The 12,386-nt window shown below is 45.9% G+C and overlaps 1 protein-coding gene and 1 long non-coding RNA gene across 4 annotated transcripts in view; one reads left to right on the forward strand and one right to left on the reverse strand.

The window, feature by feature from the left end:
- LOC111856481 (uncharacterized) overlaps positions 1-12,386 on the reverse strand; it is a 72,249-nt gene that overhangs the window by 21,029 nt on the left and 38,834 nt on the right. For all 3 annotated transcript variants that reach the window (XR_002841149.2, XR_002841148.2, XR_002841147.2), the window contains exon 3: positions 10,453-10,611. This is a non-coding gene — a long non-coding RNA (uncharacterized lncRNA). The remainder of the gene's footprint in view (positions 1-10,452; positions 10,612-12,386) is intronic.
- The window catches only part of foxo3b (forkhead box O3b), a 33,187-nt gene continuing 22,309 nt past the window's right edge, over positions 1,509-12,386 (forward strand). The window contains exons 1-2 of the mRNA XM_023836423.2: positions 1,509-2,680; positions 2,979-3,627. Coding sequence (XP_023692191.1) covers positions 3,058-3,627 — 570 coding nt within the window. The 5' untranslated portion in view covers positions 1,509-2,680; positions 2,979-3,057. The remainder of the gene's footprint in view (positions 2,681-2,978; positions 3,628-12,386) is intronic.

The raw sequence follows: 12,386 nt of genomic DNA on the forward strand, positions 1-12,386 counted from the left end.
GCAGCCGTTTGATTGCTGTCCTACTGATGTTTTGTGCACAGAAACAGGGGCAAACCAAACCTCTCCAGTTCCAGACACCTTGGTCTCAAGTCCATGTCAGTACAGACCCGCTGAAGCCGTGTTTCCCAGCCTAGTCCTTGGGATCCACAGGGTGCTTCCTCCCAGCTCCCAGTAAAGAAAAAACATGGACTGTCTGCGGGTCCCTGAGGACCGAATTTGGAAACGCTGCTCTGAAGACGGACCCCTGGCAGATGAGGTGGACCCCCCCCCCCAACATGGACCTTCATGTCTCATTTCTGGTTTTCACTTTGGTAGGTTAAGGGGGGTGGGCGGGGGGGGGAGCGTGAAGGTATATCACCAGGGTTTCGTGCAGAACCAGCGGGCCGATAACTGTTAACTGGCCGATAGTCGCGTGTTCATGCTCAGTATGGGCTTAGCTCGCGCTTGCAGCTGGATCTCCAGTTGCATAGGAAGATTATGTTACTGTAGAACTGTTATTGGAAACGTTATTACTTTTTAATGGTCTAGAAGAAGCCGCTTTGTGACGTGATGTAAAATGTTACAAATCTGAAAATCCACAATTAAGAACACTGATTGAAAAATGCTTCAAAGTGAAAGTTGTTACTATGACAAATGTTAATGTGCTTGGGAGTTTATGTAACATAACTCAAGCCTTCTTACGCGAATTGCCTTAATGACTTGGGGAAATGGTACTGGAGAATTCTCAAGGGGTAAGATCAGATACCTTAGCACTATGGATTACTGCAGTCTTGCAAAGGGGCTCAAAAGTTCCCCTTATTCAAGTTGGGGTCCGGCTCCTTCAGCCCATATGTTTTGGGCTTGAGAAACACCACCATGGTCACCCCAGTTTGCCCCGTCGAGTGGGTGGGCCATATAATGATATGTGCAGAAATCTCTAATTAGGCACTCCAGGAAGGAACCAATGACTGATCTGTCTAGAACAGTGTTTCCCAATCCGGTCCTCGCGGACCTACAGAGCTCCTGCTTCTGGTTCCTTACTGTTGTACTCCTAAGAATTTTATATTACCTGAATTAATTACTAAAAACATTTTATTTTTGTATTTTGCCAAACTATTCAAAGTTTACAGTTAGAAACAAAAGTAACTACACTATGCAATGATATAATATACTGTATATACATTAAGTACAATGCAATTTATAATGATATATAAATTAAATGAATCCTTTAACAATAACAGTATCTGAGAACTCATTCCGGTAAATTAGTGTACTTAAAAGTCGACCGCATTCGATCAGTCACCGACTTTCTTTCTGGATACAGTCACTTCAGTCATTCGGAGATTAACTAATGATTAACGCTGAGCATATAAAGGTAAGGGATTCCTTTACTGACGGCTGGTTACGTCAGGTGCCTCTCGCAACCGCATGAAACAAAGGCGTTACCATGCAGTTTTGCTACAGTACAGAGGTGGGGGTGGGGTGCGCCCAAGCATCACTTGCAGCACGAAGCCAGGCAACACAGAGCCGTATAGGATTTCTCCTCCGCTCGTGTTAGGAATGGGGTGACGTCATGCGTCCGAGGGCGTCGAACTAGCTTGACGGGGGCGTGTCCTTCTGGCTCTGACGGGCTTGACTGACAGCCCTTTTAATACGCGAAGGGGAAAACTTACTGGAGAGTTTTAAAGACGCATCGATACTGTTAGCGCCGAGTCTCTGTCGCGCGCCAGTCCTGCGTGCGATGCTAATTACCTATTTATATGCCAGGAAAGTACGCGCACAAAGAGGTTTTGCCCATCCGACTCCTGCCATGTGTTTTAGTCCGGGTTACGCGTACTATGTTAATGCAGTTACTGACCACGATCGCGTAGAATCTGCCGCTGCATGTTAAAATTACACGTCTGTATGTAGAAGTAAACACAGGGTGCGAATTTTTAAAATAATCCAGTATAAGGTGTCGCGCGGCGCGGGTCAGTTTAACTTGAGTGCATGCGGCCGTCCGTGTGGGTTACCCCAGCGGCGTGTCTCGACATGCCCTGCACCCTGTCAAGTCCCGTATACTGTACTTTCGGATGTTATCGCTTTAAAAGGCGATTCCTTTCAGGGGGCAGGTCCTTTAACTGGGGTTAGGCTGTCTCACGACCATTCAGGGCTCTATAAGTTTTTTTGCCTGCTGCGGGCTGTCAGTAGGAGGAATGTGGCATGGGATAATTAGATATCGGAGCGCATAGATGGTGGATGGTACCGCGGGTGAAGTAGCGATCGTTTTGCAGGTTGCGATTAGAACTCTTCAAAAAGAGGGAAACGGATTATTTTTCGCCCGATTTATTTTTACGTGCACGACTTACGGAGAAACTCAGAAGCTCTCGCCTGTCGGGTTATTAAAAGGACTTCGGAGCGAAAGGGAAATTGTCAAGATGGCAGCGCAAGACTAGCTAGCAAATGATGTTTATTCCAGGCGATTTTTAATTTCAATTTAATCAATTCCAAGTCGATTAAGAATATTATTCCGAACTATAAATGTAATGCATATACTTTTATAACGTTATTGCACATTTTGCGCTGTCCTGTGGTTCTTAGCATTTATAGCTAGTTGCATTGCATCAGTGCATCGCTGGATCTTGACTGTGCACGGTAGATACAAAGGAGCGGATCCATTCAATTACGGGCAAAGTCGTATTAAGAATTCCTGAAGTGGCCGGTATGTATGCAAACCGCTAATACTGACAGCTAGCGACTAACCAGCGATGTATTTGTATTGTAATTCTCTGCGATATTAATGATAGCTAGTTTACTAGCTCAGAAGGCGTATGGAGTTTACCGAGAATTATGCGATAAGCTGTTTGAAGTGAGGAAAAAACTCCACAACTGCGGATCGTTTGATCTTAATAATCGCTTACGACATATGTATAAACATTAAACTAATCGGACTGGGAGCCTGCTAGACTTTGGGAGCACCTTGAAAATTTAAGCGCATTCATGGGATGCCACTTTGACAGGTAGCTGGCTGTCTGGTGCTCTTTATGTGTTGACTGATCGGCGCGTCTTCGGGGACGAGAGAAAAAGAGAGAACTAAAGATGGCAGAGGCGCCACCCCCTGACCCCCTTTCTTCACTGGACGTGGACATAGACCCCGATTTCGAGCCGCAGAAAAGGCCACGATCATGCACTTGGCCTCTGCCACGACCCGAGTCCAGCACGGGGAAACCCGAATCGACCGACACGGACATTATCCCCGAGGAAGAGGACGACGAGGAGGACACCGCCGGCTCTATGACCATCAACGCCAATGGTTTACTGAACAGCACCAGTATTGCGGGGGAAGACCAGAACAGCCCAAGTACTATAGCAGAAGATATAAACGCAGGCTCTGCTGGTCAGGACAATGCAGGATCTCCGCTCTCCTCGCAGTCCCCTCCCGCTACTGGCAGCGGCGCAGGCAGCGGTGCACCTGGAAACCAGCAGCCGAGGAAGTCCTCCTCACGCCGGAATGCCTGGGGGAACCTCTCCTATGCAGACCTTATAACCAAAGCCATAGAGAGCGCACCCGACAAGAGGCTGACCCTATCCCAGATATACGACTGGATGGTCAGATCTGTGTCGTACTTCAAAGATAAAGGAGACAGCAACAGCTCCGCGGGATGGAAGGTAGGCAGAGGCATATGTCCAAGCAGGGCATGTGGCTGTGGGTCTCGAGCACACTGACAGCTCGGGGAGTTCCTAGCGGAGTGCTTTAAGAGGCAAAGCGTTTCATTAAAGAAAAGTTTCGTTAAAGCTCCGTTAAAGTACTTTCGAAAAATCCCTTTGCAGAAAGATCGGGGTTTTCCATTGTATCGAAACAGGGTTCAGGTAAACACGAGTGGCTGAAATTTTGTTTGCATTTTAATCACGCGATGTATCAAAACTTCAAATAATCACGCGCAGCTGAAACAATCGTATCAGCACGCCCGCTATATTTAGATGTTGTTACGTAATATCCTACCTGAGGTGAAAGCACGGCGTAGCTGGAGAAGAACAAATAGTCTCGCCCTCTCACACATGGCCCAGCTTGTGGGGAGGTCAAAGATGAAAAGTTAAAGATTACAGATCGCAGAATTGGATCGTTTTAACAGCTGATTGACTGACGCTGCTGTAAAGGAGAATGGGTCGGCGTGACAGATAGGGGGCGGGGGGTATGGTGAAACGCTGCATACGCGACAGCGGCATAGCATCAGTTGAAGTGTAGCCCCTACCGATGAACTAGTCTATTTTCATACTATATTTAATTGAACTGAGATTTCTTTCAAGATTGCGGGTTCTGCACTAAGAGCTGGCACAGAAGTAACCACGATAATCTGGAACTCAGGGACACATCATATTTTCTCCAATTATAGTTCTGTTTTGTCTAACCAATGGTCAAAAAATACCATAGTGAAATGTAGGTACGTGATGCACAAAACGTGAACGTAAACTATGAAGTGGGTTGCAGAAGATGTCAGTGCGCGTCACCTGTTCAGCGCATTGCCATCCATGATAACGGCTGCGTTAGTTACAATCCAACAGCCCCCTCGCCTGAAACGCTAATGCGCGGTCAGATAAGCTCACTAAAGTTACGCCGGCTTGTCTAACGAGACGTATTGCTAACCGCGTAAGTGAAAGATGGCCGCTGTGCCGTGGCCCGTGCATATGACAGCGCCGGAAACCTGCCTGGACTTGTTCCAATGAACTTTGTGTCATGTTATTTAACTCTGAACACACAGGCTCAGGTTCCCGCTCCAGTGAAGGGCCCGGGGGGTTGCCAGCGAGGCCGAGGCCTGGCGTGACCAGGTTATGTCGGACTCGGTAGTGTTAAGGTCACCCAGAGTCTCCTCCGGGCTGTAATCACCCCACTCTTATCTACCAAGCCCTTTGTGTCGCGATGGATTTATCTTCTGTGTGTCTGAGCAGCAAAGTCTTTAACGTCAAGACAAACTGAGTCTCAGGCCGCTTTGGTTCAGCTACGTACAAAAGGTACATCAGGAATACCTGCATGTCAGTCCCCACACTAGTAACCAAAAGTCTACTGGATTTAATAAATAGTTTTAAAAGAACCTATCAGCTTCCTAATAACTGAAACTGTGTGGAAGTATTTTCATTGTACTTACAAGGTGAGTTATGACGTTATCCCAGGGAGAACTTTGTATCGGCTAACATTTTAAAATGGACTTTAATCTTTTTAAAAGCCAGATGCATTTTTATCTTGGGTGTAGTGGGGTTCATAGAGGCCTGTATTGTAGTAAAACACTGTTGAGACAAAGCCTGAAAGTCCCTAGAGCTGTCTTGAGTAAGAAGCATGTTTCACTTTTAAATCCTTCTGTGTAAGTAAAGATGGTCACCATGCTGTGTAAACTGATGACTAGGGACAGCTGTTTTTCCAGACCTACAAATGTTCGTCTTGGCAAGCGCAAGTACGAGTGTGGACATTACTGTAAACACGGCTTCAGAGCGACATTGTCTCCGCTCTTAAAGAATGAGGACAAGGCGTGTTTCCCAGGCCGAATTCGTTGAAGCTGCGCTGTGAAATTGAGCGGTTTAGCTTTGTGGCATTCGGAAACCATCACGCATGTGGCCTTAGTAAGACCTTGGGGGGGCGGGATCTCCCTCAGATTGTAGTGGGGAGACAGATTATGTCGCAAATTCAGTACAATACACAGAGAAGTGAACCATGATACTTACTGATGAGCATGGTTGTTTGTTCGTCATGGGGTTTACTTTTCCGGAAGCTTCTAAGTGTTTGAAACCTCAGCCTGGCGGCATAGGTAACGGTGGTGTAGGCCACCCAATGTACCTGCCTCTACTCGCCAATTAATACTTAAATATTAAATCAAATTTAAACAACGGTACGATAGTAGGATTGGGTTGAATGCTGATTGCGCTTATATAGCCTAACAGGTGTGTGTGTGTGTGTGCGTGTTGAGGTGTGTACTAGACAAGGCCATTGTCTAAGTGTTTGCAGACCTGTATCAAACAAGCACTTACTAGCATTACCTGTGAGGACAGGGATTTTTCAGCAAAAGGACAGCTCCTCACATCCCAGGAGAGAGGCTTACTGTTGTACCCTTGAGCAAGGAGTTTAACGTAACGCACAAATGGACCGTGTTACTCTGTGTAACCATGAAATTATGTGCAGCCACAAACCAGTGTAATGGAATTTTCACTGGAGATCAGCATGAACGTTGTGAAATGAAAACGAGACTTCTAATTTGAGTCAGCGTCCCTCACGAAAGCGACCTGTTTCCTTAGAATGAAATTGGTGGGGGTTGGCACCAAATTCTAGGCCCCCTCCTGGGAGGGGGCGTGCCAGGCCCAGTTCCTGCAAAAGCGATTGCTTGGGCTCGCCCGTTCTCTGGCTGTGCCAAGGCGTATCCCTAACGGACTTGGCGCTGACGTTTGACGCACGGGCATGTGACTCCACAGAGAGGGTGCCTTTTCCCATATTCAGGCTTATCGGCTTGGATTCCCAAAGCCTCAACTCTCCCATCATTGCCTCCAACGCGTCCACATGGTGTGTTTATGGGGGAGGGGGATATCCAGTGGCTGCCCAGATAAATCAAGCTGTCGTTGACAAATCGAGTGGAATTTGTCAAAACGGCAGAGCCGTCCAAGGCTTCCACTGAAGGTTCACAGCATGGCACCACCTGCATGACACCACGAGGATCACCTGCTGCATCAGTGTTATCAATGATCATTATGTACCGTAAGCCTCTGCAGAAACACTACATCTTGTAAATGTGATTAGCGATGGTCTGTCCTTGGTTTCTCAGTAGCAGATATTTGGGCTTTCCCTTTACTGGTCACTGCAAATCAAAACTGTCTCAAACTGGCTGTTTATAAATTAAAATTCCTGTTTATCGCAGTGTGTTCCGCCATCCGTTAATTATTCATCGCTTTCAGCATTTATTCTGCATGCTGTATAAATATTTAAGAGGCCACTTATGGCTGAAGCGTGTTCCTGAGAGCACTGCAGGGCCAGACAAGTCCGGCTAAGGCAACGAAAGCATCCAAAAACACTCTGGTTTGCTTCTTCAGTTCTACCGAAACATTCTGTTTTTGCTTTTTTCCCCTTGAAATTCATGTCACGTCACTCAGTGGGCAGCATATTTATCTCACACCTCTAGGGTTGTGGTTCAAATCCCACCTCCTCTCTGGGTTTCCTCCCACAGCTCAGAAGCATGCAGTTAGGGGAACCACTGACTCTGAGTTGCTTGTGGTGTGTACATACTTGTGCCCTGCAGTAGACTGGCAGACCATCCACGGTGTAACCTTTCCCTGTGCCCCATGCTTCCTGTCCCCCCGCAAACCTGTCTTTGATAACCATTTGGGAGATGGATGATATGAATTATTATCAGTATATTCACATTTACTTATTTACTTTTGTCCAAAGTGACATATAAACAACGTAGATAGAATATCACAAGTATAGAGCTGTCAAGAGGCCAGCTACGCATAAGTGCAACTAGGCTGGACTTCCAATGAATGATCATTAGCAAGTGCAAGGTAGCACTGGAGCAAGAGCTTTACAATATGCTAAAAACATAGCGAGAACTTAATAAGAGAGCTATTCAAGTCAACGACAAAGTGCATGTAGTATTAACAGTTGTATTTCTAGTAGGGGTGGGCGATATGGCAAAAATATCATCACGATTTTTTTACAGTTAAATCATGATTTCGATTTTATCACAATATTTATACTGATTTGAATGATATAGATTTTACTATTTTGCAAATTACTGAACAGTACAACCAAACTATTTTCCTTTGTAAAAATATAGTCCTAAAGAACAAAAACAGGATTTTAGCCAAAGAACATTTCTGAACAGATTTTAATCAGTTTGTGCAATTTTGCCAACAAGTTTATTTAAAGCTAAATAAATACTTAAAGTTACTTCAGAACAAAATATCAACAAGAACAAAAACTTACAAATGGTAAACAATAAAAATGGCAACTCTTATTATGGGCTAATGCAATTCTTAAACTATTACTGAATTATTCAACATTGTCATTTTAACATGACATGACAATACCTCTGAACCTCGCGTTCCGTTTTTTCGCGGCATTCGGAGTACAGACGTGGAATGGCAGTGCTGGAGAAATATTTTCGGCTGGGCAGCTCATATCGCGGATCAATTACTTTCGGTAGACTTTTAAACCCCTTTTCTACAGTTTTGATGGGAACCATATCTTTTCCGAGGTAAAAGGTAACTGCTTCTGTTATGTCTTTCCATCGCTTGCTTGTCCTGTCATACGGAGCGCCTTTCTCAAAAGCTTGTGTCAGAGTGGTGTGTTTTGGTTTGGTAACTGTTGCCTCTGCTGCCTGTGCTGTGACTGCTCTCCTAGCCTCTATACTCTCGGCATACTGTTTTGGATGTTGTCTCTAAGTGATTGAAAAGGTTTGTCGTGTTGCCGTCCAACGTGCGAACCTTTCTCTGCAGACTTCGCAAATAACAACTGTTTGTTCCTTATCGTTTGGGTAAAAGCCAAACCACTTCAATGTCACCTATGTAGAGTTTTTTTAGGGACCAACTCATCCATTACATTCTCACTTTCAGCCATTGCTTCCCGCTACACTCAGAATCAAAGGGAGTGGTGGAGCACTTTGGTTGGCTGAGCGCTGTTTCTATAAGGCGGGCATTAAGCGGACTAGCAAATAGTGTGCTTTGGCTGAGGAAAAAAATTAGGAAGAGCATAGGGCTGCAACAGACAGATGGAATGCAATCTATATAGACGATTCTACGATCTCTCTACTTTGGCAGATCGTCAACACATAGATCGTCTTCACAATCTCATATCGTCATATCGCCCACGCCTAATTTCTAGTAGTTGTGTTAAGAGGTGGAAAATTCAGGTTCAGAAATTAAAAATTCGCACCAAGATTTTATTTCAACAAAGCAGTTGAGTACTCTGTGATTCTGTTTCCCGAAGCCTTCTTAGTCTGGATTTGAACTTTCTTCACTTGAACTATCCACCTCTGGTCATGTTTTCATTGATGTCAAGTAGAAATTAACGTATCACTCATAACAGAGTGTGAAATGCCGGGTGCGAAAAGCAGTATAATGTGTCATACTGCATGATAGTCCGGGGGAAGAACATGGACCTGTTTGGATGCAGTTAGCTCCCTGATGCATGTTTTCATCCTGAGAGCGATGACCAACCACGTGGATAATGTCTGGCATGCTGCCTGTGGACAGACCTGTGGCCGCTGGAGTGACAGATCCGGGAAGCATCGCTGATCACTTAAGGTGACTGAAGAAAAGCCATTTCAAGCACAGGCCTTGTCCCAGACCACAGCATGCGAGTCAGAATGCTGCATGGCCCGTGTGCCGCCTTGCAACCGCCACCGCGTCACATGACTGCCAGCCAGAATATCAGCTCCTCCCCCCCCCCCAAAATGAGGGCAGCACGTGTAGCTGATGAACAGCGAAGGCAAGCAGGGTATGGGAGGTGTCTGATAAAGGATGACCTTGCAAACCTCACACCTCCCTGGCTGCCAAGGCCAGGACTGGCTGAAAATGCACTCAGATAAGTGAGTGATCGAGGCTCCTCAATAAACTTGCGCTGACTCTGGGGCACGCAGATGCGTATATCTTCATGCTGTGTGCAGCCTGCTCAGGGAGCGGAGGGGGGATTTGAAGTAGTCTCAGGCAGAGGCTTGGTCTGGGTGTGTAGACCAGATGCAGCCTCGTGAGCCAATGGAGATTTTTTTTGAAGGTGTCTCACCATTTTGACCTGGGTTTTAAACTTTAATTTGTTTTCCCCCAAGCCCGTCTCTTCCAATTACACCACTCTGCCCAGCACCACACACTGATAAGGGGTGCTAAATTGTTCTTGATTAAAATTTAATTGACTACAATAAAGCTAGCTGTCTGTGTCAGGCAGCTGGGCTGAGACAAACGTACAATTAAAGATGGCAGGCCTTCACAGCAAGGTGATGTCAGGGAAGAAAACAGCCCCTCTGAAAATATCTTTCTTCCTTCAGACATTGAACTTGCGTACTTTAAAAGGTAAAGACTTTAAAGATTTAGGATCTAGTAGCTTAGTACTAACAGTATAAGAATAGTTTTTTTGTAGTAATGATGGTGGATTTGCTTTGCTTTGAACAAAGGCTTTTTAGAAGTACTTGTCTGATTTACACACACCCACATCATGTGACTCTCAGAAGAAGAAAGTCACCCAGTAATTCATATTTTTAGCATGATTGGTTTGGCTTCCTACCTGGGAGAACTGGGATGGCAAGTGTTGAATATTTCCTTGGTTAGTCACTGTCTGTCTGACAGGGCGTGCGATCACACAACCCCACCCCCAAAGCAATTAATATGGTTGTATTAATTGATAATCCCGGCAGGCTTAATATTACTGTGAGTCAGCAGGACGTCGGATTAACCCTGGGACACAGGCAGGGGGCATTCACAGACGGGACGTGGATGGGCACGAACGGCAGGATGATAAATACTTACCTCAGTGTGATGTTTGCGGCTAATCTGGCCGCAGCCTTGTCGCATAGGTTCATACGCACGCGGCCAGCGATGGATGCTGCGTCTTTCCAAAGAGCTGCCCAATGATTCCCGTTTCCCTGTGTGTCGCACACCAGAGCTGCTCCGGTGAAGGGAGTGTCACTTTAAGAAAAGAATGAAAAATTGAACCGGTTTTTCATTTGAGTAGTTAGCATACATCATTCCTCTGGGTCAGGGGCTTGGCCTCCCCATGCTGTCGCCATCATGTGCACAGACGTGCTGGCAGTCTGTGGTTATGAGACCATGAAATTAGTCATAACCCCCCCCCCCCCCAGCATTAAGCAGCAACACTTTTTTTGGGTCTCCCTTGTGGAGAGGCAGGCTTGGTTTCCTATTTCACTCATATGTATTGTACCATATCTGCGTGTCTGATCTTTGGCTTGTGTCTTTGTGTGCCTGTGTGTTTACATGTTCTCCTAACATTATCCTGACGTTTTTGTTGGTTTTTTTTTTTTTTTAAAAAAACATTGTGGGGACATCCCCACACAATAAAATAGCTGTTTTTCAGTAATAAAGAGATAAAGGTACAAAAAAAAATAGAAACAAATGATAAAATTACTACTGGCAAAACTACTGTTCTGTTATCAACTTACAAAATCTTTTACCATTTTGCTGGGGTGGAGTTGGGAATTATAAATTCTATTTATGTTACAGATAATTCTAAGTTCCCATAATGATGTGTAAACAAACACGTGTGTGTTCAGGATGTGGCTGCTATGGAAGTGAGTGTTGAGGCCCCTCACTTGGAGACTTGTAAAGCATTTCTTTTCTGAGCAAGATGTTTTTTGGGCGGCTGTAGCTGTAACAGTAGCTGCTTCGGTGAAAATGGCCAGTCATACAAACGACGGGCAGCATGGTGCACTCAGACAGCGTCGCCGCTGCCTCAGAGTAAAGCCCAGTGACGGACCTGAACCGGTGAGGATCCCACCAGTGATGAAGAGGGGGGAGGAGGGGAAAGGTGAGGTCTGGGAGCGTCTACGGTCACCTCCATCTTCTGCTTTGTCTTTTGTTTGAGGGCTCTGAGGACATACATCTCTGAGAAGGGAGACACTGGTGTGGGAGGTGCCATTTGTGTGAATGGAGGGGTGTTGAGAGGCAACCTTGTATCCTCGTGTTCCTGTAAACACGAGACGCTGCTGCCAGGGTGAGCTTCACAAATGAAATAAAAGAGACAGAATAGTAGGCCATCATTGTCCCGAAATACAGCGCTTGTCTACAGAACAAAAACAAAATCGTAGGCTTGTGTACCCCCAGGGAGTGCGTGCCTGGTACAGTCCACAATGTTACAGCCCATGGTGCAAATCACTCCTGAAGCTCTCCATGCTGCGCTTTCCTTTGGGCAGCATTACTGGTCCTCGTAATTGCATTTCAGTGGCTGGCACATTTCAGTGCCCCCTCTCTGTTTCAGTGAGCCGTGGTCTGCTTAAGGCTGTGTGTGTGTATAGTGTAACGGTTTCTCTATATCAACCATTCCATCGGGCACTGAACTCCAGCTGGCTCGGCGTGCTTGAGGTCTTGGTTCAAAGGACACAGGTGTGAGCCAGGTTCGTTACAGCCAGGTTCGTTACAGCCAGGTTCGTTACAGCGGCACTCAATGGATGCCCTTATATTAGCTCGTCTCACAGTAATTAAAGGGCGTCTCTGTGCTGTTACTGAAACTTGTGAACAGACCGACCTTGCAGCTCACACATCCATCAGACGTTATCCATTGTTTCTGACAGAGAAATATATGCATACATTAACCTCTTTTGGGCTTATAATACTTCGGCTCAGGCCATCAGTAGACCATGCATAATTCATACACTCCTCCCCCTCCCCAGCTCCAAGGCCCCGAGGTTTAGCTGTCTACTGATGTGCCCAAAGACACTACAGTAACA

Source organism: Paramormyrops kingsleyae, chromosome 19 (genome assembly GCF_048594095.1).
Source record: "Paramormyrops kingsleyae isolate MSU_618 chromosome 19, PKINGS_0.4, whole genome shotgun sequence".
Lineage (NCBI taxonomy): Eukaryota > Metazoa > Chordata > Actinopteri > Osteoglossiformes > Mormyridae > Paramormyrops > Paramormyrops kingsleyae.